General features: G+C 42.3%; 1 protein-coding gene across 3 annotated transcripts in view; it reads left to right on the top strand.

The window, feature by feature from the left end:
• Positions 1–14,270, top strand: part of TCF20 (transcription factor 20) — a 134,670-nt gene extending 120,400 nt beyond the window's left edge. For 2 of the 3 annotated variants that reach the window (XM_075499368.1, XM_075499377.1), the window contains 3 exons: positions 5,791–5,840; positions 8,847–8,974; positions 12,967–14,270. In XM_075499368.1, the coding sequence (XP_075355483.1) occupies positions 5,791–5,840; positions 8,847–8,930 (134 nt within the window). In that variant the 3' untranslated portion in view covers positions 8,931–8,974; positions 12,967–14,270. The remainder of the gene's footprint in view (positions 1–5,790; positions 5,841–8,846; positions 8,975–12,966) is intronic. The other variant, XM_075499385.1, reaches the window with a different exon arrangement.
• The last annotated feature ends 10,781 nt before the right edge of the window (positions 14,271–25,051 follow it).

The raw sequence follows: 25,051 nt of genomic DNA on the forward strand, positions 1-25,051 counted from the left end.
CTCAAAAAATTGCCAGAAATAAGGGTGTCCCTGTAAGTTTAATTTTGGACTCTTATGAATGTATCTTATAGTAATTGCTTTATTAAAGACAGTCTTTTTCCATAAGGTCCTACCTCAGCCTGTAGGATGAAAGGGTACTCATTCATGAACATACGTTGTTCTCACTGATTCTGTATGTCGTTTACTGCATATGATTCCATCTCAGTTCTGAAAGTGAAACTGTGGAATTTTCTGTCATGTTCATCTCTGTCATGCCTAAGAATTTCATGAACAAACTTTTTATTTACAGTACATTTGAGAGACACAATCATCAGTTTTGCATTCATATTGCGTTTAGTAGTTTGTTTTTGGTTTGTGACTGGCCCTTTTTAATACCATGAAAAAACCAAAATAATTTATAGTTAATGTTCCTAATAGTTTGGGGTGCTTAATTTGAATTCTTGTGTTACTAGGTACAGTATGTAGCATTTTCTATGTTCTAAGCACAGGTATCAAAATTAAGATACTGTCCTTTTCCTTCAGATACACCTTCCTCATTAACTCTACTCCACTTCAGCAAATGCGGTAGGATCATCCAGATGACAAATTTACTGAACAATCATGACTGATTCCCAAGAACAGTTCTGTGTTGTGCATGGAAGAGGCAGTGTCCTGTACAAAACCTAGTACATAATCATACTATTTAGTCCATATTCAATGTGATATAATATGTCTACCATATAATATGTGGAAGTGGGCTACATTAAATTTGGCTTTTCCTCACATTTGTCTTGACTTTGCAACCTTTGAGGAGTTTTTCTTTTTAGAGTAGCTTTTTGTGTTCAAGTTGCAAGGCTATGCTTGCTTCATTTTCTTTTAATCTTCTTATGAGACATCAAGTTGTCATGTGGCCATCTGTCAGGGTGCACCATTCCAAGCTAATTTCCTTCCTTTGAGTAACACAGCAGTAATAAATTGCAAGCCACTCAGTGGGCTAGAGCTGCATGGAGATGGGATACTTCACGAGTTTCACAAACATATTTAAATAATAGCAGAGGAGTGGTATAACTAGTGAATCTCTGGTTTCACTGCAGGCGGAGTATGATTTAGTGAGAACAAAGACTTCTCTTTGTTTCTTTATACCTTTTCCTTTCTGTTTCTTCCTCTTCAGTCTGTATGTGCCTGATATGTTCTCCACTCCAGCTCTTCATACCAACCACAGGCTCTTTATCTAGTTGGTCTCAGGTTCCTCTTCTCAAATTTCTTATCCCAGTCTCTTTGTAAGACCCAGTTCTCCCTACTCCTTTCCAGCTTCTCCTTTACCCAGTTTTTTCTAGCTGTCATTCTGGCTTCCTCCTCTCTGCCCTTATATCACCACCGCCTCTCCTTTCTTGCTCCTAGCTCTTTTTCATCTCTAGGCTTCTTATTCCCCTTTGGTTCTCCTAACTTAGCTCCTTGTCACACTTAACCCTGCTAGTCCCCATTTGTTCTTGTATATCGCCCTTGATCATCTTCACCTTTCTCTGCCTTGTCCCACTAGTTCTTTGATTCAGCCAGAAGACTGGAGACTATCTGATTCAGTCTTAGCCTCCTTCTGCTGGCACTGATCCTTAATTCCCTGCTTCTAACTTCTACTGTCACTAGTCTCCTCACCCTGCTAGCCTCCACTCTTCCTCCAGTTCCAGATTCCCTTTCTCAGTAACCTTTTCACTTCTGCTGCCTTCTGGACCTGTGCCTTCGCATTTTGCAGTTTTGAAATGGTCACCTTCTTCCTTCAGGCTGCCTGAGCCTTACAAGTGTTCCCTGACAGCTTCAGTGCTGGTGCCTAAATCTCAGGCCAGAGGTTTGTTTGCAGAAAGACCTGCTCACCCCCAAACAAAAGCATATTTGTTAGAATTTGCAAATTATCTAGCTACTAAATATCTAAGAAACCTCTTCTGAGGATGTGCAGATTAAAATCCCTTTCCCTCTTTGCAAAGAGTTGTATTTGCTGATTTTGTGGTAAGCTGGCAAGGACATGCTTTAGCTAAAATTCAGGTCCTACTGCAAATCAGGATATGTTAGAGTGTTTCAGAGAAAACTTGCTGGGATGTTTAACATGGGCAGAATAACTTTTTCCAAGAAAGAGTTTTAAGGAAATGGTTAGGCTGCTTTAGCTGAAGTTTTCAACCAAAACAAAAGAGCTCAGCTTGGAGTATGTTCTCAGCATTCAAAATTTTAGCCTGATGGTATGATAGTAAAAGACTTTGTTTGCAGTTGGTTTTATCTGTGGGTGTAATCAAGCTGTCTTTAATCTATAGGTCCTCTTCCAATAAATCTGTATAAAAGAAATAAGCAAGCTATATGGAATAGGACTTGATTTTCATTTATGCCCAAGCAGAAAATATAGGCTTCCTTGAGAAGCAAATAAGCATTCTTTTCTCTTTCCTCAGCCTGCTGCCTGCCTATAAACCCTTTTTATTGGTTATGCAGTGCTGCTGTCTTTCCTGTAGTGAATCAGATACAGATATTTCTCAAGTTCCTTGAGCTCTGTGGTAGTTCTATTTGAAGCTGACTGTCCTGCTTTGAAGGATGGTGCCACCTTGCTTTATTGAGGATCTGTGACAGATCCTGAATCCTCAGAAGTTTGTGCTGATGCTTACAAGGGCTCTCAGGCTTTTGGAATACGTATGACTGGTTTTGTATCTTAAAAAAAAAAAAAAAAACAAAACCAAAACCAGAAAACACTTGCTGGAGTGTTTTTTAGGGTATGTCGAGCCATAAACACTTGGTGTTTGACTGAGTTACTGTGACATCCCTGGAAGTGACCATGCCGTAGCTGGGATGAAGCATGCATGTCATACTCCTAGGCAGTTGCACTGTGAGCATGTTTTTACCTTTGTATTGGTGTGGATTAGAAGTTAGTACCCTGTCAGCTACTGTGCCTCATTTGAAAGGCAGTACATTTTTGCTGAGGGACTGGAGGGTGAAATATCTCAAAACAGCTTCAGTTACTTACAGCGCTGAAGGCTGGCCCTGCGGTGCGACCTGGGCTCTGGCTTCTGCGCCGATGGTCGGCTTCCAATCCCACCCTGGTGAGGAGCCAGGTTTTGCACTGCTGTTGCTAATTGGCTGCTATGCAAGGCACGTGGCTTCAGAAGCTGCCAGTTCATACATATGGATGCTTTTATATAGCCTAATTCAGCCTTCCTTTAGATCTCCTTTCACAGAAAGTAATCTTTGGCAATATAGGGTGCAAGAGAGCTGAACTCCTCTTAGCCATTTGCATAAAAATCAGGATCAGTAGTGCCACTTAAGTAATTTTTATACGGAAATGACTGTGGTTAACATTGTCTGTGTTTGGCTTGCATCTGTCCAAATTTATGAAGAGCCTCTGATGTCTCAAGATAACTTAGGCCTGGGGACGTCTCCATGGAAACAGGATCTTTGTTTTCTGAAATTTTTTATCCACTCCCTCTGCTTGTTCCTCCCCACCTGGAGTCAGATCCTGATTGTTGCAGCACACTTGTCCCCACAACATGTATCGTAGGCAGTTTCACATACAAAAGATTTTTGACTGTAAATAAGGAAAAGATGAGCAGCAAAATAAAACGAATTTTCAGAGAACAGAAATCCTGTGTCTTCACAAGTATTGTTAAAGATGAGTAACAAGCAGAACACAGAGGGTGAGACAAAGCGTGAAGCTTACAAAAGAATAATTGCTTCTATTAAAAATGTTTTAGGTTTTCCCTGACTACTTTATGGAGAAAAATCTGTACAAACAAGGACGAGTATCGGTTCTTTTTCCCTTTCTGCCACAATGAACTGATCGTAGCTATGTGTCTGGTGACTTCATGATGAATTGTAATCTGTGATATAAAATACTTGGAACTGCTAACTGAAATCCAGGCCAGCTTTGTAATGATGAACAAGTTTTGCCTTATTGGTATTCGGCTGATTTTCTACAGTGAGCTGATGAAATTTTTCATAGTTGTCCCTTAAGAGAAACAAAAAAATGGCTATTAATTGGATCTGCTATTAGTATTTGCAACAAAAATGCCAACCTGAGTAAGAAATTGAGCTCCATGTGCAGATCAGGCATGAGGTGTGAGGTTTTTCCACAGTTCCTCCTGATCCTTGTACGATCTTCCTTTCTGATGTACTAGCTAGAGAAGTGCATTCATTACCAATGTTGGGTTTCCAAGAAAGAAAACTCCATCCTGTTCTAACATACTGTGTATGTTTTTGATGATTGCTCTGTATATTTTTGATGATTGCTGTATTATGCAGTGATAATTCATGCTGCAGTCTAAATGTACAATTCCTGCCCTTATAATGAGACATTTTATTTATTTCCTGTTATTTGCTAATACCACATTTGAAACTGTTATCTGTGGCAGGATTAAGGGTTTTACTCCCCTTTGCTAAAATCTCTCAAGTAACTTAGCCTATTGCATGCTGTTTCTCTTTGATTCAGGCCAGGGGCATTCATGTTGAAACATAAGCGTTTCATAGCAGAGGGATGCTCTGCCAAAGCTTGGGTGTCTAGAAAGCTTTTCCCTCAAGCTTTAGTTGCAGTCTCCTGCTGTCTGCTAAACTCTTCCAGCAGATTGAAACAGCAGGTAGCGCTGGTTATGCTACATACTTAAGAGCGTTTTAAATTAGCACATTTTATTTACCATTGTGCTTCTTTACTTGCTAGCTATTTGGGTAGGTAGGAGCAGACAGGAGGTCATAAGCACCTTGCTGAATTCTCACGGTGTCAGTCACACTGAGGTGGTGATGGTGCTCAGCCAGCCTGCCTTAGGCTGCTGTGAAGCAATTGGAAAGAATGATGTCAGAAGTTTGGGCAGGCTGAGAGGTGGCCCTGCAGTTCAGGTTGCCCAGGGGAGGCAGCTGAATTCTCTTGGGAGAGTGCTGCATTTTCACTTGGCTGTGAGGTTGAAATATAGGGTATCTGGAAGGTACAAATGGAAGGCAGGGAGCTGGCCGCTGGTGCTCCTGGTGTGGGCATAGGGCTGAAGTTCCGGGAGCTGCCGACTCCGCATCCCTTAGAGGCATCATCTGGGAGGGAGGGTGAAAGGCAAAGCAACACTTACACTGGCAGTGCCACTAAAGAAATGCTCTTCAAACGACAGTATTGCTTAATTTGTTCCTAAATAAGCAGTTCTATGTAGGTGCCCCACTTTCTGCAATAGGTTTAAATCATTAATTAAATGATTTCTTAGATCACAGAAGCTTCACATATATGAATCATGGAAGCAAATTCAAGAGCAGCATGAGTGACCTGACTACCAGACATAGTGTCAAAGTGTAAAGCGATCACCAGGATTTGAGATTGCAAATAAACTGTCATATACACCCATATCTAGAGACACACACCCCTTCTCCCCGTGATGTTGGCAGGGCCTTGGGGTAAGGATAAAAGGCAGTGATTTTCCTATCAAGTATAAAGCAGGGATCGTCTGTTCAGATGGGATGAATGCATCCATCTTCCTTGTGGTGTAGCAAGGAAGGCTGGAATAGCTGAAGGGGGTTAGGATATAAGATTTGTAGACTTGCTGTTGTGATTCTTACTCTATAAGAGGATTGGGGAGTCTTGGGATGCTTGGACTTGGCTTGGTAATCCAGGCAACATTGTCACTTGGGGTGTTTAGTAATTTCATTTGCTAAAACTTTGGGGGTGGAAGGGATGAACCTGCTAATAAGGTAGTATTCCTGTAAGAGATCTTTGAATGAAAAATACATACCTGTGAGGCAAGATTAACACGTGATGTATTATTCAGGTTGTTTTTTATTAAAAAAGTAATAAATTGCTGTCTTCTTCTCTAGATTGTTTACTAAACGAAGAGAATTTCTCAGTGAGGTGCCCCAAGCACAAGGTAAGAATCCTCTCCTGGATTAGACCTGTTTTTGCTGCCCTCTTCTGGTATCTAAATTTGGATTAGTAATTTTATACCTGGATAACATCTGTAGTCAGAGATGCTTTTAGATGAATTCTTCTGTGATGTGTGCTTGTGGTATATTCTGGGGGCAAACATCGACTTGAGAAGAATACAGAGTTTAAGAAGATAAAATAAGTTTTTGCCCTATCTGTTCAGTTGTTCTTTAGATCCTTGATGACTCTTTAGAAAGCCCAGCTTCATTTCCTGTCTTCTGTGATAGAATCAGTACATTGCTCGCTGTTTCTGTTTGAGTGCTACATTGAAACTGGTGATGGTTTTTCTTCTTGGATTTACTGAGGATGCAAGGAGGAAGAAAAACGGCTCATGGAAAAGTTTCAGCCAGTTTTTGGAAACATTTAGACTATGTCATGAACCACTGTAGTGATGAACCTGAAACACCTTGTTCTAGTTTAAGTGGTAGTAACTAGGCTCAGTCCTACTACTCAGCCTTCAATATATCTGTTTAGTTGTTCTGTGGATCTTTGACTCTTCAGAAGACCCATCATCGTTTTCAGTTTTTGGTGATGGATTCAGCATGCTGCTTCTGCCTAGGGTTTGGGCATCCTTAACTGAATGTCCCTGGAGCCTGCAAACACAGTTGTGCTAAGAGCTGGACTGCTGTTGCTCTGTCTGTATGGAAAGAGGAGACAAGGCAGACAGTACATACTCTCTTGTACATATAAGCAATGTGATACAGTGCTGGGAATACCCCTCCCAGCCCTTAAGGGAGGCTACATCTCTGGGAGGCTGTGGATACTGGTCCACCAGTTTTAAATGCTCAAAAGTGTCCAGAAAAATGGCTATTCTTGTGGCCAGTTGGATACAACAGGAATTGCACAAGAGTGTGGATGGCATATGCTGGAAAGTAAATAGTAATAGGGAAGAATTGTGTTGCTTTCTAGCAGGGATTAGTCTCCATTTAGTCCTTGTCTGCAGATCTCTTCTCTGCCTAGAATTAGACTGACATCTGGTGGTCTTTTGTCTAAACAGATTATCTTTAATCTGTCTTTTGTAAACATACAAGAATTAGTCTCATGTTTCTTTCTGGATGTTCTACCACAATATGATGTATTTATACACACATATTTAAAATGCGCTAGAAGATTCTGGGGGCATTCAGGCTGTGATCCAGAACTGGCCTACTTTTCATCATATAAAAGAAAATGAATTATTCTGCACAATTGTGGAATAATGTTGAAAACGTACAGCAAGCTTAAATTGATGCATTAATGCTACACAAACCTGCAGACCTTGCCAAACAAAAACGGGAAGGATGAGCTCCCCTTACTGTGGAATGCAACTACCTAAGTGCCAACCTCTGCTCAACTTTGGATACTTGACTAAAGAGAATAGGAAGGTTATGTCTTTGAAGGCTGTGTTATTTTTGCTACCCATTGCCTGAAGTGTTACAGCAAAACAAAATGTTAAAGCTTTTCATAGCTGGCTTCGGTCACTGCTGCTGTATATGAGTACTTGCAGTGATGGTGCTCAAACCGTGAAAGGAAACAACCATTTTACAGAATCCAGCCTCCTGGAGAAGATACTGGGCAGGCACATTGGTTTCTAAAGTAATCTTGGGGGTTGGGAGGGGGAAAACTGCCAATTAAGTTGATAAAGATACTTCATGAGGCAATAGAATTTTGAATGTTATTCAAAACTATCCCACTGCAGATCATTTTCTGTGTTACATCGAAAATGGAAATTCAACACCAGCAGCCTTTCTTTGACGCTGAAGTTTATTGGCTTTTGCTTAGTAAAGACATGAATCACTTGTTTGAAGTCAAGCAGAGTTTTCTTTGCTTGGCTGTGACTCTGCCCTTGCCCTGTGGTTCACTGATCACTAGTGGTTTGTTCCAAATCCTTCTGCAGGGCAGAATAGGATCACCCTGCTCCTTCCATTGTAGTGGCTGGAAAGGGGAGTTCCAGCCATTTGCGAGGCAGGAACAGGAAGGTTGAAAGCCATTGCTCTAGAATGACTGGAGAACAAATTGCATCAATTTTTTGCATGATATGAACATGAGCAATTGAGAGGAAGAAAGACTTCAGATAGACCATTTAAAACTATGCTTTTAGATAACACCAGTTTAACATTAGTAGCTAATTAGTAGCTATCTAATACCTCATTCTTCTGTTCTGTAGTTAATGGGTGGAAGAACTAACTTTATAAATCTGCTAACACTGAGTAAGTCCCCCAGTATAGTGCCTCTTACCCTTTTTCAGTCCATGCCTCGCATCAGTAAATACACCTCATCATAATAAGTGGCTCCTGGAGAGCAAAGGTGCTTCTTGCCTCATTAACTGCACTTGACACTTCAGGCATAAGCAAGCTAAGTCCAGCGGGACTAGTCCTGCCTTTCCCTGTGCTCCCCAGTGAGCTTTCCCATTTCCTTCTGTCAGCATTGATGCTTCAACCATCCATGTCCTGAATGTGCTACTTTTGCAAAATAGCAGCTTTTATTACAGGGAAAACGCTGTCTGAAAACTAATCATCTTTTGAAGGGTTAGCTTCCTCTCACAAATCCAACTAGCTGTGTGTCTGCATCGCAGCAAGTGCTGTTGCAACAGAACTGATGAGGATGCCGAGGCACTGGGGAGGATATAAAGGGGATGGGATACCTCACCTTTTGGTGGCACTGCAGTCTTAGATTGTCTTAAACCCTCTGTGGGGCAATTTTAAGTGATGTTTCTCAGCTTGTTCTAAATTTTTGTGTTAAATTCTGTGTTTCTTAAAATTAACCAGGCTTTCATATCCCAAACTCTTTACTTTTGCGGAATTGCCTGCTTTTGTCATAGGGAAAACTCTGTCTGAAAAATCTGTGTCTGGTTCCAATACTGACTTCTCTTTCTCTCTCTCACTTTCTGTATGTTTACTTTCCCTACCCCTGTCTTCCTTTTCTCCCTCATTTTCTTTTTCCTCCTCCTTTTGGCTTGCTGGTTCGTCAGCCCCTCCTTCCTTGCTCTCTTCCCTCCTTGCAGAACAAGATGGTGAAAGGCAGCCTCAGCACAGAGCAGTCGGAGCGGGGGTGAGGGGGGAAGTGTACTCCTGGGAATGGAAATAAAAGCAAGCACAGGTGAGTTGGGGAGAGTTTCCAGTTTCCACCTGCTGCCTTCTGTGGCTCCTTACCTCCAGTGCCCTCCCCATTTCTGAGAAATCAAGGTGCTCTCGTGTATATTCAGAAAATTTGTAATAACTGTTTCTTTTTTTTTTTCCCTGCTACCATTCTGTTCAGGCTAGTGACTTCACTTTTTTGTATTTCCGCAGCAGTTCCTTCTGTTTAGCAGTGAGAGGCAAAGCTTGTTAGCTGTTACAACTGCCTGATTACTCTCCCAGCTAAACCAGTGGCAGAAATCTCCTTTCATATTGCCATGATCATGTCCATAAGGATCTGAAAGTTTTTTTCCGTAAGTCTCAGAGTAGTTAATAGTAAGCTTCCATATAAATAAATTCATCAAAGTCTCTTAAATTTTGTATGTAAGGAAGAATTAATAATACTGATGAGTTCAAGATTATTGTAACCTTGATTCCCTTTTTTCTGGAAATGTAAATACAGGGATAAGTAAATTAATCTTACCAGGAGCCCATTACATTCCTTTCAGACCAGCATTTTCCTCTATTTTGCAAACAGACATGGGTGATAGAAGGTGGAACTATATACACAAGTGGCCACGATTTCATAAGTTTGTAATGTTTACTCTGGTCCCTTACCTCCCCTCACTCTGGATCCAAGGTGGGCTGTAGTTGCCATAAGTCAGCAGTGCTGTGGAAAGCAGCAGTTGTGCTCTCGCGCCGCAACTCCCCCGCTGCTCTTCCTTCCTTCCTGCCTCCTCCTTTGTCTAGTTCCAGCATTCATACAGCCATGTGTAAACTTGGTGGGGAATTCAATTTGTCTGAAACTCCATTTTGTCGTGTTAGCATCTGAGTTGGGTCATTTTCCTTATCTGGTTCACTCTGTAAGCTGGGCAAGTATCCTGGCACAAGGAGGGAGTAGCACAGAGGTGGGAGTTAGCATCCAGGGAGTGGGATGAGGTTGGGGTTTCTTATTTCATTTCCACCAAGTGCATTGCCATTCGGTGGCAACAGGGAGGTCTAAAAGAAATAAGTGTTTGGTTTCAAACTAATACTTATTGGCACCCTTTTGCATAAACTTCAGCCCAAGAAGGTCTTCTGCCTTCATTTCACCGCTGAGTTGCATTTCTTACTCAAGCTAGTTGCTTCTCTTTTTCTTGCAGTCATGCAGGTGAAGTTGCTCTTTCATGTCTGTTCTCTGAGCTGATTATAACAATCCCCTTCCCTCACTGCCGTTCTCTTGCTTCCCAGGCACCTCCATTACCCTAAAATCTTACCTATTTCTCGAGTTAAGTAATTGTGAAGTGCTTTTAATAGTGTTCTCTGTGAAGGATGAGAGATTAATCAGATAATTCTGGTTTTTAGTGCAGTAGCAGAAGACAGGTAGTGTTTCATATAAACACTTTGAGACTAACTGCTGACTTAGTTTAGCTCTGCTGTGTTCTGTGATTTTTTTTTTTTTTTTTTAATTTTTAACAGCATTCTTTCTTGGCTTTGGAGTGTTGTTAAAACAATTACCATGCAAACAGTATTTAAAACTCATTATTTGAGTAACTTTTTCCTTCTATGGTAAAGGTCATGGGGATTCTTTTAAGCTTTTCTCTTTCCTTAAAGTGTAAAAGGCAATATAATTCATAATGCTAAAACAGGATGATAGTCCCACAGACAGGATGTCTGTTACAACTGTTTAACGCTAGAGAAGTCTTCTCAGTGATTATTTTTTGGGCCATTTCTTTAAGGCGCTAGTGAACATTACTATGTCCAAGAGACTTTTACACAGCTTTGTCTCCTGCATTATTGTCCAGTGCTAACTTTTTGTTTATATATCATAAGAATGTATTGGCCTAAGACCTTACAGGCTGTGGAATCTCTGCACCATGTTCACTGTGTGCTCTAGATATCTCTCTAAGGCATCGTTTCTTTCCAAGTCCACTTTTGCCTCAAGTAGTTCTTATCTGAAGGTCCTATTTAGCCTCCCCCTTTTGTTGCTGAGAATGTCTTGAAGATGAAGTTCTCCAACCTGACCTTGACTCCCAAAGTAAAAACCATGCAAATCTAAAAGATCCAATTATTTTGTTAAAAATAAAACTTAAAAATTGCTGCATTACTGTGGTAATTAAAGAAGTTTAGAGGAATTCTTTAGCAGCACTGGTAGTATAGGAGCTGCCCTTCTGCTGGCCTTAGTGTAAGATAGAATGGGCACTCAGCTGTTAGATTATTGGCCTGTTTTAGTCCTGGTTCACTCCTAGGCCCAGCAAGTTAGGAAAAATCCTGCATGTTGGATAACATCCAGGCAAGTCAGTGTATTCTGTCTCTGTTGCTTCTCTCTCCCTGAGCCAGTTGCCTCTAGAACATTTGGATCAAATCCAGATCTGGAGAGTGACTGTGAGAGTGAGTCTGGTGCTCTGGATCTTGTCCAGGAACGGGGAAGGACTCTCTCTGTGCGGTGAGTCTGTTTCCTCCCTGAGGCAGTGCCTAATGCTCTGGACTGATTCCAGGCATGGGCAAGCTGCAGTTGTACAGGAGCCAGAGACAGCAACACAGCCTTGACACCCCTTCAGCGAGGGCTCACAGTTGTACAGTAATGAATACCACAAAGGTCGGCTGCCTGAACTCTCTAGGAACCTCCCTCCCTTCCTCTTTAGCTGTAGTTCCACGGCTTGCCCTTCTGTTTTTCATACGTACTCGCCTGACTCTTTCTTCGCTCTTAGCCTGGCACCCCTGTATGAGGGGATATTTGCAGCCAAGAGGTAGGCTTGCTGGGATGTAATCTAATTGGTGTGCTGATAATCAGAACAGCATTGACTTCTGTATCACACTTAGTTAGGGTTCCTGGAGTTTAATTGCCAGCTATGAATGAACATGGGTGTTACTTCATTCCCAGGCACACCTCTAATGCCGTTAACCGCTTTCCATATGCATCACTTATGTTACGGGCTTTTTTCCTTTTCCCAAGCTCACTAGCTGGTGGGGAGGGATTTATCTGTGTTATATCAAAGGGTTAACCTTACTAAATAAACAAATTGCTTCTGGGCTCACGTGTGCTATGGGAGAAGGGAAGAAAGGAATATATTATTTCAAGCTTTGCTTTCTCGGCTGTGCAGATTAAGAATGAGAACCGTGGCTTAGAGAAATGAAATTTTAACTTTGTCTGCAATTTCTCTTTTGAACTGAGCCTCCACCAACTCGACAAACCCCTGAAGTTAATTTTCTCACCTCACAGAATTTCTGGACAGGGAGAATGAGTGTGCCAAGCATTTGGACATTTCCACATTTGTCTTAAAAGACATCACAAGCTTAGTCCTTCCATGAACTGTCACCCCCACCATAATCTGATAATTAGAAAGAAAAGGCAATGGAAAGAAACCTTACCCGACCTCCAGTTAGTTTAACTGCAGCTTTACCTTTAGCTTGTGAAATCTAGCTGTTTCTCAAATTTGGTTCCTGCAGCTGAACTCCTGTAACTTTGATACCAGTTTCACTATCTGCTACATATTCACTGAAAACTACTGTTGGATGGTAGCGTGGTGACCTGTATGAAAATACTTGGGTCCAGTCCCTGAGGGGCAGTGTGGCATCCCAGAAGCTGTCATCGCATTTGAACGTGCTTGGTCCCTCTGTTTCCAGTTTTCATAGTCAAGATGAGGAGCGAACATGAGGCAGACGAGCTCCTTTCTGGCTGCTGGAGGTAGCTGTTCTGTACAAGTGCCGTGCCGTTGTCGTGGCACAGATTGTCCTGTCATCCTGGAACTCCTCCATATCTGGGCTTATTTCGTTTTCTGCTGGTCGTTAAACTAATACTTTTTATCTCGTGGGTTTGCCTTTATGAACTACTCACTGTTGTGCTTCCATCCGTTTTTAGTCCACAAAACTAAAGAGCTCTTGGTGTTACTGCTGTGGTAGGCTGCTGAGTGGGTTTTTCCAAAGCCTGAGGGGCATGTTGGCAGATGGAGGGAAGGAACCATTCCAATATTACTGTTTCACTTTGTTTTTCAGGTTAGGCTGTTGAGATAAAAAGCGGTGGACATTCGTGACTGAATGGAATCTCTCCCACTGTGCAGCCATGCCCCCTCTCGACGTGCCTGCCAATGCCAGCACTTCCTTCATAAATTCTTACATCACACTCAAGACTGATGACATCACAGAATCTGACCAAGGAGTCTGAACCAGCTGTTTCCATGGACACAATCTCCATAGTGACAGTGGGAAGGGGAGGGGGAAAAAGGAAACAGGTGGGGGGAATTAAAGAGGGAGGGATAAATATATATATATATAAAGATCTATTTTTTAGTCTTGAAAGACTTTGTTTTAAATGAAAGGTGCGCTATATCCCTTTTGATGCTTTTGATTAAAATTAACAAAACCCCATATAAATTAAAAAAAGAAAACTGTAGCTAAAGTAAATATTAAATCCAAAATCAAAGCAAGGCTCGTGGAGCCTAACATTTTGTGGGAAAGAATAGCAGAACTGGGAGTACTCCAAACAGGACTTGCCTCCCTTCCTCTTCCTTTCTCACAACATCCAAGGAAGTTCAATTTTAAAAGGCAAATAAAATCATGATAAATTGTTTGTAGGGTGTGGGAGGAAGGCTTGGATGGTTGCAGGTGATGGGGTGTCAGTACTTGTGTATGCGGGGTAGGGAGGTTGTCGGTTTTGAGAAACACTATATATTAATAGTGAAAGCTTGAAAAACATCTGAAGACTCTTAGGACATGAGACTCATTAAGTAAGAGGTAGCTGCTGCTTGCTAGATCCCATACACCTTGTTCATGTGGGAATGTCTACCACGCGGGGGAAAGGAGTATCTGCCCTTTGTGGCAATAACATGTACCCCCAAGTCATTCCAAGAAGCTGCCTTCAGTTTTGAAGGCAGGTGAGAGGAAGATATGGTTTACCTGCCAGATTGGGGAACTGGAAAGGAAGTCTGAATGGTGGTAGAGTCAATGTATCTTCAAACTGATCAGGAAAATCCACTTAGCCCTTTTTTATTTTACCTTTTGCTTTTCCTAAGGAAGGAAGAGGGAATGTCAGTGTAACAGCCTACACTATATGGTTATTTGGGGTAGATTTTTTTTTTTTGTAAATTATGTAATTTTAAAACATTTGGGTTTAAGGAACAACAACAACAAAAAAAAAAAACCCAACCCATAATTTTTTCTTGTTAAGGCCTTAAGAAAGGGGTTAGTGCATCTTTCAGGGGTCACTCTGCCATGGGAATAAAATAGCTGTTTCACAAACAGTTTTATATAAAAAAAGCTTAAAAAAACCAAAAAAACTAATAAACTTCATTTTAACCTTGTCTCCTTTTGTTTTGTGCGAACTTGATTTGTTTAAAAGGACAGAGAGACAGTACTATCTGCTGCTTTTTGGTTTCTTTGCCTTCATCAGTTCTGCCTTCAGTGATGACCTTCTGAACTGGCCCAGCAAGAGGAAGACCACAAAAGCTTTTAAAAACTAAAGCTTAGAATTTGTTTGCTGTTCAGAGATAACGAGCCAATGACTGGATGAATTTTCTGTTTGTGTGAGTTGGTGGTATTTGACCAGGTCACTGACTTCTTTCACTCATAGGATGGTAGCATATCCTAGTGATATCAAACAGCGTGGTGTTTACTGGGAAGTCACTAGAGATAGGGATCTAACCAGCATGACTTGGATTAAAAAATGGGGTTGATATTGTGGGGAGGGAAGAACTATTTTAAAAAGTTATGTACTGGATGCTTGCTCAACTACTCGCATTTTGTGGAGTATTCAGCACATAAAAAATAAAATCTATGATAGCTCATATTAAGATATCTATTTTAACTCTATTTTTAAAAGATCGATTTAAAGATTTGGGAGATAATTTGGCAGTTATTTATTTCTAGAAGTTGCTACTCTCACTGATAAGTATTTGGAAAGAAAGAGCAGTCTTCTGCTTACTCCTTTCCCAGTAGCAGCTACTGAAGTTAGTATGTCCTTCTACATTAAGAAATAGACCTGTTGTGATAAATGTCACTAATGTGTCCTGAATTGGTGCTGAAAATATTTAACTGCTGGTGTAGTCAGAAAAAAAATCATTTTTAGCATAGTTAATGTGATTGAGTAAATGACTTCTTTTCAACTGAATAAAAATTGTTTTTTTTTTTCCTAGTGTCTGTTCTATTCTGCCTGTTCTGGAAAAAAAAAAAGGAGTTACTGTTACTACATTGATTTATTTTGATTAAGAATCAGCTTTGTAGTAGTATGACAGCAGAGGACTCTGGTGAAACTGCTGAATTTGATACTTTTGGCTCTTCAGGGTGGTGTCATGCAGCAGAGGGAGAAGGTTTTTGGGTAGCTGGGAGGGAATCTCGGACGGTTTCCTTGTGGGTGCTCATGGTAATTGTGGAGATTCAATAGCTCCTCTCATGCACTGTGGTTGGAAAGTAGTGGGAGTCATGTAGAGCAAATAAATAAATGGTACCACGCTTGACTCCATGAGAAATATTTCTCAGTGGGGAGTGCTTAAAACCCTTCAAATCAGCTGCTGCTTAGCCCCTCATCAGTGCTTTTGTTGGATGTAAAGGGTGTGCTCTCTAGTAGAGAGAAGTCTTGTGAGTTGGTCATCTTTGTTGGTCAAGTCTTTACAGAAACCAGAGCTACCACAATTCTCTAAAACCAAGTCAGGAGGAGTCTAAAACAATGTCTAATGGCTTCTTGGGAGAACCTGGAAATGATCCGGAGCACTCATAAAATCCAGTTGGAAATAAAAATTTCTTTTGGCTCAGAAGATACAAAGTGCCTGAGTGGATTCTGAAAGCTTTTGTACAAAATGTTCACCAGCTCCATCCTGCAAAAGCAATTAACAGCTTGATATCATGGATACCCCAAACTTGAAAGAAAGAAAAGGTTTGGAAATCTTGGCTAATTTCCAAATTAGCAAAATTCCAAATTTGTGGAGCAGAAATGACCCGCAGCAGAACATTAAAACATGGAGATTGTGTCAAGAAGAAAATGAGTGGCCTGCCAGCCACTTGGGAATTAGCCGTTTGGATGAGGAATGAACTAATGAGAGTTTGCATTAGGCAGCTTATTTTCAAAGTTTGTCCACACTGTCTGACTCCCATCAGGATCTCTGAAAAGAAAGAGACTTAACGTCTTTCCTGGGAAATGTACATGATGGTATAACAGTATTTCCAAAGTGTGTGATTGCCATTTAAAAAGGAAGCTCCAACAGCTAACCTGAGTGAGTCAGCGCTGCTGAACGTCAAAGACAAAGATGACGTTTTTCCATAAAGGATATGCAATGGATTCAATACGCAAAGGGTGTATATCGATAGGAGCTGATCAGTGTTCAGCTGGAGATGAGGATAAAGGAACTCCTCCCGCAGGAACTGCTGCAGGCCCTGGGATAAGTACAGCAAGCATATCTCGATACCAGGAGCTGCTGACTGATATAGTCATCATGGATTTTTATTGCATGTGAAATCTATACTTGGAAATCCAAGGCACAGACTACTGTGGAGTTTATAGCAAGATTGTGCAGCACAGAAAGCAGTCTCAGCTGCCGCTGCAGAAGGTGGTGGCCATCCTCACTAATCTGTGTATCACATAGGTATGGGTGGGAATTTTACCTGGGTTTGTGATGTTCTTGAACCTTTTGAACTGGTCTTAGAACAAGATAAACTGGCGATGTGTAACAGTATTGAAATAAAAAAAAAGTTAAGGGGTTCAGGGCAGAGCATCTGGCAAAGAATGTTGTACATCTAGTTCGTGGAGTCCAGCTAATGCCAAGCTAAAGAAAAACATTTTTGGTGGGACATGCATTTAAAAAAAAAATAGTTTGTCAAGATACGGGCAATTAAATGACAGCTCTGGTATTTTGGCTGTTTAATGTGTAGTATGAACTGTAACGTACATAAGAAGGTATGTGAGGAAAGATAATACCTTTAATTAAACTGGTACAGTTTACAGAGAGAACATTTGGGGGCTGAGTTGGATATAAACTTTCTAAATTATCATGTCTGATAACAGTATTATTACATCAGTAATTACCTATGCCATCTTGAGTGCGGTGGTTGTCCTGGACATGGTAAAACTACTTGGTATAGGGACACAGAACCAGTTTGTCTGACTTAGTCCCTGGCTTATCAGAATGACTGGAAGAAGCAGTCCTCTATGTAAAAATGTAGAAAATTGAGTTTAAATATCAGACCTTTGGAAGTGCAACAGGATACATGGATGGTTGACGATGAATAAATCATCATTGGTCTGGATTTTTTTTTCTTTTTTGTGATTAAAAGTTGTGTGAAAAAGAACAGAAAGAGTACAGGTAATCCAGGTTCAGTTACAGATCTGGAAAATACAAATATGTGGCAAATATTTTGTGGCTCTGCTGATTTTCCTATGCAAAGTTGAAAGTGTAGTTACAATCTTAGTTTTGGGTTAGAAATTTCTCTCTTATGAAACAGGATGAGATTCTTGTTTGGCTGTGGAATATTTCTAACAAACACGTTTGGTTTTGTTGGGGTTTTTGTTTGTGGGGTTTTTTTTTTGTTGTTGGGTTTTTTTAGATAGACCTACTGCAGTATATTATGAGTCAGAGAATTTATTCAATAAAGGTAGAGGGCAAAAGTAATTATTAGAAAATTGTGGGAGACCAATAACTCTCCAGTACTTTCTCTATGGCATTGCTGCATTGCCGAAGAGAGTTTGGCTAATGCACATCACAGGAAAAATCACCTCCATATGGATACCCTGCACTATCAGCTCCCAAACTGACTTGTGCTGTTCAGCTAGAAATTATTATGTAAAGCCGTAAAGGAAAGAATGAGGTTTTCCTTACAGTGTAAAGGTCAGTGAAATATCATTGCTGTCATTATCTCTAACATGAGTGTTTAGGTTTTTGCTCTGCCTGTACTTTTGGTTGCATCCAAAGGTTCGCTCTGTCATCCAGCTGAAAAGTAAACAGGGTGCTGCTTACAGAGTCTTTTTGTAGGATTTAATTTCTTAAGTGGGACCCATATCCCAGTTAGTACCTCTGCAGAAGAGAGTCTGAATTAGAGGGAAAGCATTGCTTGTTTGCTGGCTTCTTTCATGGGGCTATATTGAGAGCCAAGATTGCTTCCTTTTCCTCCTCATCCTCTAGAGGTTTCTTGTAATTTATTGCTTAACTCAGTTTTAATGCTATGGTTTCAGAGTTTCAGGTTTTTTACCTTACCTGGCTAGCTTTAGAAATGCTGATATTTCTTAGCAGCCCTAGAGAGAGTTATCTCCCATCCAAATAATTTGAAAAATACTCTTAGCTCATAGCAAACCTCCTGTGAAGGAAATCTTCCACTCTAGCTGGGGATCAGGATTCAGACTGACTGTGTACTCTTCTGTGTGATAAAACCTGCATGCACATACTACTGAATGTGAACATATCGAGGTCATCTGCAAATACTACCTGCATCACATTAGTGGCTTTTGGGTTGTAGCTAGACCTGCTAACAACGAAACTTGGAGGTTGCCGTGGGTTTGGAGGTCAGTGCTCCCTGGCTTTGAGGTACATCGTGACAATGGTTTTTCTGAGTTTTACTGAAATTATTTACTTTCAGTGGCAGATCTTTTAGTGGGGAGCAGCAAAAAATGGCAGAGAAATTTTCAGGGGCGGAGCTGGGAGGCACTCTGCATTTACACTAAAGATAAGTACAGTGTTGTAAAGATAAGTCTGCATTGTGTTGCGAGAGTCCCATGAGCTGAAGTCAATTTATCAAAGAAGCGTCACCACATCTAATTGTTTTATTAAAAAGGGAGAAGTCTATACATTTTATAGCATTTGTATTAGGAAAACTTAATTGGACTTCCACCTGAGTTCCTGCTCCTGAGCCATGTTTCCCTCGCAGAAGAGCGGTTGAATCATTAGATTCTTATAAATTGCAGATTATTTTGAGAACATTATTTTGGGGACTGTTGGAATTTCCATGAATAGATACTTGACCTGGATTATGGGGCATAACAGTAGCTACTTCATGTGCACTTTTTAATCAGCTGGTGTCAAAGTACCTTACGAGTAAGACAAATCTCACAGTTCCCATTTTTAGTTGGAAGAAATACAGAAAAGCAGACAAATTATTGTTCAGTGTTGTATGAAAAGATGAAATTGGTAATGGATCTCAAAGTGGTAATGGATCTCAAAAAAAAGTGGTAATGGATCTCAAAGAGGCAAGAAAGGACTGTGTGTATAAGCAGAAAAAAGACTGCAATGTAATGTAACGCTTCTGTTTTTTGAAGATCTTTGCTGCTTTGGAAACCAAGATGAGGAGGTTACTGTATAAAATGGATGTTGCAGTCTGTCCGTTCAGCTGGTGTCCTGCTGTGGCTAGAACTTCTGAGGAGAAGTTGCTACCTGTACAGGTGATAGATGGCAAAACTGTAAGTGACCATTTGGAAATGAAACCAAAGAGCTGCACTCTGCAAGAAAATAAGCAAAGCTTGCGAAACACCGCTGATGAAGACATTTCCAGCAACCAAAAGCAGAGGCCATACAGAATAGACCAATTTTACAGACTCTAAGCAGATTTCCAGGGTTGTGTTTGGTTCTGCTCCAAGTATGAAACATTCTTGGCTTCACAGGACAGGAAAAGGTGCCGGGAGAAGAAACATTTTCCAGAGCCATGAGATGGTAGTGGGCATTTGCAGCCTTAAAGAGGGCATTGATGGCTGCAGTCATCATGGCCTACTTCAGCCACACAACTCATTTTTATTAAAAGCAATAGCAGCATGTTGCCACAGGAACACAAAGGACTTAGAAAAGATGCTGTTACAGCAGAAATGTAAGCATTCCTTATGATAAATGTGAAAGACAGACATAGCAAACATTGAGTTTGTGGTTTGTTGCTTCAGAAGAAGAGGGAAAGAAGGTGCATCTTTTGGCCTGTGCAGAATTGTTGCGGTCTAGAAGATGAACAAATTCAAAGATGAACAAATTACAAGTGGAAATCACTAAGACTAATCCCTGTCTCTAATAATCGGCAACAGTGACTGTAGACTGCCAGCAACTGGGACGAATTCTGCTTTGGAGTGTGGCCCATTGGCCTCAAACACTGCCCGTCGCCCACATTTGATGGATTCACCCCTGAGCTGAGGGTCAGCAGTGCAGCTTTATGGTCCAAAGTTCCTCTCGAAAATAAGGAGAGGTGAGAAAACCTTTTACAAGTGGCTTAATCATGTGACAGAGCCATGGAGAAATAACAGGTCAGTAGAAAAAGTCACAGAAGGTTTGTTCTTGGGGCTCCTTTTAGGGAACGCTAAGATATGAGAAGAGGAGACCTGAGACCAGCGGAAAGGCAATTGAAGGCCTGGAGTCCTCACTGATGGAAGTGGCTGTTCCTGCTGACCTTTTTTGTGTGAAGTTGCACGTGTGTGAGTTTTGGAAGAACAGTCTAGGTAGGTACCATACCAAACTTGTTCTGTGCCATTTATTAGACTACATAGCAACAGGCCCTGAAATCAACTCTTTAACGTAAAACAACGTTTTTACATCCAAATAGAGGATAGTCTCTGTTGTGCTTAAAAAGGGAATGTTGGCCAGGTCACCTGGTTTGGTTTGTCCCTCTTCAAAGCACACATACTTCATCTTGGTTTTCTACCTCCGGTCAGTAGCAGAAACTGTGGAACACAAAGGCTGATGTTCATTTTCTAGGGTTTCATTTGAGCTAATTAAAAGAGCTGCTTGAGACAGGGAGACACCAGAAGCCTGTGCAACCTGTATTTACCATTTCTGCAGAGAGAGAGAGATACTCACCCCTTATTTTTAGCGTTTATTGGCATTTACTTGGACTGTGAGAGTAGCTGGTCAAAAACCTAAACAACCCTTCCCATTCTGCGGTCAAGTGTTCAGTGAAGGGTCTGGTGGAACTTTCCTTTCTTGGCCTTCACAATGCAAGAGAAAGAACCAGTCTGGGGCTTGTCTGAAAAGCCTTCATCTGGCTATTTGCAACAGCCCTCTGACCTACCTTTTTCTTCACTAGGTGCATTAAGGATATACTGATTTGTGGTTTTTAAGAATACATGTACTTATCTTTTTGATTTGTAAGCGTATACATACGTCTGGAAACATACGAGTACAAGGGTTCGATAGCTGAGAAAAAACGTTTACGTTCATTGACCAGCTTGCCTGACGTTGGGTGGGAGTGGTAAAAACCACAGCTAAGGTCTGTCATGAGTTCAGGGGGCACTTCGGCAACTTAAATGTCACGATTCAAAGTCTCCCACAAGGCGCTGTGCCTCTGCACAAGCAAACAGGCAACGTTCATGAAAGAATAAAATCCTTCCTTGCAGTAAGCAGGCTTTGTACCTTCAGGCCACAACATCCTAAGTGCCCGTCCTTGAAATAAGCTTCTGAGAGCCACACAACATGGCAAGTCATGTTAGAGGACAGAGAAAGCACTAACTCCTGTATTTCCCCTTTGTTTTCACTTCTGCCTCAACTGACAGCAAGTGTTTGAGCTTGATTTCTACTGCAGCTTGTGCAGCTTGGGCTGCTGTAATTTCCAGAGCAGATAAGTATCCCTAGTCGTTCTGAAAAGCCTTGTGGTGCTACAATTCAAAAAGCACCTGAGAGTTCGTTACAGGTGTGAACAGGCCGAGACATTTTCATTCTCGTTTCCATTGAGTACAGGAGTCTTTGTAAGACTATCGTTGCATTCTCCATCTTTTACATTACTTTCAGGTAATTTGTGTATTGCACGTCTGTGTTGCTTGCAGGTAACTCATTCTGTTTTTCATAATTCATCTTGGGTTGTGTTTTGGAGTTATAGCCCAAAGGACTTGGGATGCAGGAGCTCACATTTCCCAGCCCTCCCTTTTACCCTGAGGTGCGATGAAAGGCATCTGTAGCTGGTCTCTGTTCCTCAGACAGCACAGAAAGCTCCAGCACCTCCAGGCTCACCCAGAGGTTACTCCCGTGGTATCTGGTGGCTATTTCAGTGCTGTTACACTTCAGCAACTTCTCCAACTGGTTTTTGGCCTATCACATGTCCTCATCATCCAGGCAGTGCAGAAGTCCTGAAATTCTGCCTTTTTCTCCCCCCCTCCCCCCCCGCCTTTAATCAGTAAGTTTATTCCAGACTTCTTCAGCTTTGCTTTTTTATTTTCCAAAACTGAGGAAATCATCTCCATTGGTCACAAAGGTATACCTGCTCTAGATCAAGAGTTAAATAAGAATTCAAATTCTGTCTATGATCAGGAATCCCGGTCCAGCAACCATGACTATTACACAAAGGACACACATGAACTTTTTACCTGTCATCTACATTCACGTTTTAAAGCTATCTGGAAACCCTGTTATAGAACAGACTGGAAGAGGGACCTCTTGAGGTCTCTGGTCCAACCTCATGGCTCAGTAAAGGCCAGCCTCAGAACTATACCAGGTTGCTCAAGGCTTTGGACAGTCAGGTTTTGAAAACTTTCAGGGTGGAGACTCCACACCCTCTCTGGGCCCCCGTTCCTGTGCTGAGCTGTTCTCCCGGAGCAGCAGTTCCTCCTTGTATCTAGTCACAATTCCCGTTGCCGCAGCTTGTGACTTGCCTCTTGTCCTGTCACCATGCAGTTTGCAGAAGAATCTGGCTCCATCCTACTTATAAATGCAGCAGTTGACAGTGGTATGACAAGTTAGGGCAGTCAGGCTGCGTGGATCCCTGAATATATTTAGCAGTGGTTTTAATCCCCAAAATCCAGCACACATGCGGGGCTTTGGTGTAGCTGTCCAGAGCAGCTCAGGGAGTTGCGGCAGCAGTGGGTGGATATTCTGGACCTCGTTCCTGCAGGGAACCGTGCCGTGATCCCTCCCTCTGCAGCAGGAGGAAAGGGGAGTGTGGACCGCTGCCTGCATGAAGCCTTTGGAAAAGAGTTATCAGAGCCTCCATCGTCAAAGCCTTACTTCTTCTAATTAAAACTTCTTTCTAATTGAAACTCCCCGCTTGTTCCCCGCTTGCTTTTTTCCTGCTTTCTAGCAAGCCTGACATTGGGGTTGGTACTCTGGACACCAGAGGTCTTCAGCCTGACTTCAGTCAAGCCTAGCCTGCTTGAGGGAAGCAGGACTGAAACCCTAGGCCATGCACACCATGAAGTATGTCAGGCGGCAGCAGCTTTCCGTCACTGCTAGCACGGGCACTCCTCAGGCGAGTGAACCATCTCAACCTTGCGTAGAAACCGCAGGTCCCAGACCACCTCACCTAATCCTATGCGGTGCAAAATTCACCCAGGCCTGTTGGGTGTGAAGGAGTTTACCTTTTTTTCTTATAGCCCCAACCTCTCTCCACACGCTCCTCTGCCTGCCTGCTCACCTGCCGACTCTTGAGTCGCTCTTGCCTCCCAGCCTTGGGTCTTTCTGCCTCTGCCGACCACCTGGCCCAGCCCAGGGCTGCGCTGCGGGGTACCAGCCGTGAGGGCTGTCTGGTGCTGCCACCTTACGGCTTTCTGAATTCATACTGCAGCAAAACCCATGCACAGATTAAGCTGGGGGACAGAGGGTGAGGAGCTCGGGACAGACCAAAGGCTGTTCGTAGCAGTTTGAGGATGGCATAGAGCGGTTGCCTTGCTCTCGCTGAGCCCTGTGGCTGCTCCACTGGCTCTCATGGAAAAATAGAGAGGAATTTCAGCCAAGGTCTTTGCGTGCACCTCTTGATTTTGCAGGCTGGTGAGAAACCACCCTTTGTAATCTGCAGAGCAGAGTCGGAGCAGATGAGGCAGAAGATTAAAGTTCCTCTCTCAGAGGAGATTTTTACAGCACCGGTTTCTGGCAGGGGTGGGCGCAGAGGTGGGTGGCAGCACCGCTGCCTGTCTGCTGCCCCCAGCCTGGGCTGTGCCCCAAAGCTCAGGCCTTGACGCTTCTTTTCATCGGCTCTCAGCAACAAATAAGAGGTGCAAACGAGTTTGCGCATTGCATTTGCACTTTGAATGCTTTTCGGTGGCAAATTTTGTTGTTCATTGACTTCTCGTGTGATCTGCAGCCTTTCCATCCCTATTGTGCTCCTAGCTGAAAACTCCTGCGCTGTGTGACCCTGAGAGTGGGCACCACTGGCCTGAGGGTCTGAAGCTGCTTCCCTGGAGCAACCAGCCAGGAGAAGACAGCGTGGTCAGTGGTGGCTCTCACCCTCGCACCAGAGAACGCAGAAGACAGCTTGGCCAGTGTTGGCAGCTTTTTCCTCTACTGCTGTTCCCTCTAGGCACCACGAGCAGCAAGGTGTGCTTGTACGGACCCACGTGGACTCTGTTTCCACAGGTGCACTCGGATGGTGGGATCCACTTGTCACGAAGCTGTCATCACTGGAGGTGCCATTCGCTATCAAATTTATAAGACTTGCACAGGAAAACAGGTAACGTTAGAAATAGTTGTTGAATTTTTAATCCTGAGTACAAAGGCTATCCCAGATATTAGGCCTTAGTTCAAAACACAGCGAAGACAAATCAAAAAGCTTTGGACTTTGGAATAGGCAATAAAGAGTATAAAGTAATTAAGGATTTGTCTTAGGCCTTTCCCTCTTTCTGGATATGAATTAATATGTCTTGCCCTGAATAACACAAACCAGAAGGGAGCTGCAGAAAGACGTTAATTCACATACATAGTGCCTCTATTCAGTACACAGAAGGACTAAGGTTTGTCATCTCCATATGTGGCATGGTCTTCACAATTTCCAAGTTTCTGGGTTTTTAAACAACCCAACATTTTTTGAAGTGTCATTCCCACAAAAACATTCATTTTTCCAGACTAGCTCAGCAAGAGCCTGCACATTGCTGGTGCTCAGCAATGCCTCACTCTGAGCTGTGAGCGTGCGGCCACGCAGCCGTCCCTGTGGGACCTGGGAACCAGCAGGTTTAGGGAGCTGCTGTTTCTCTGCAGGTGAGGAGGTGTCACTTATGCTGAGGAGCTCGGTGTTTTGCCGTTGGGAGGAGGGGAGCAGGTTCAGTCCACTGGAGGCCCCAACACTTCCCATGTCGTTTCTCTCCCACTCATGACCCACAGCATGGCAGCCTCATGTCTTTAGGTATCCGTTCAGTCTTTTGGCCAGCTTAAAAAGCACAGAGAAAATACTTTCCTTTTCAGTTTTCCTTGCAGCCACCACCTCTGGTCCTTCC

Source organism: Mycteria americana, chromosome 1, assembly GCF_035582795.1.
Source record: "Mycteria americana isolate JAX WOST 10 ecotype Jacksonville Zoo and Gardens chromosome 1, USCA_MyAme_1.0, whole genome shotgun sequence".
NCBI lineage: Eukaryota > Metazoa > Chordata > Aves > Ciconiiformes > Ciconiidae > Mycteria > Mycteria americana.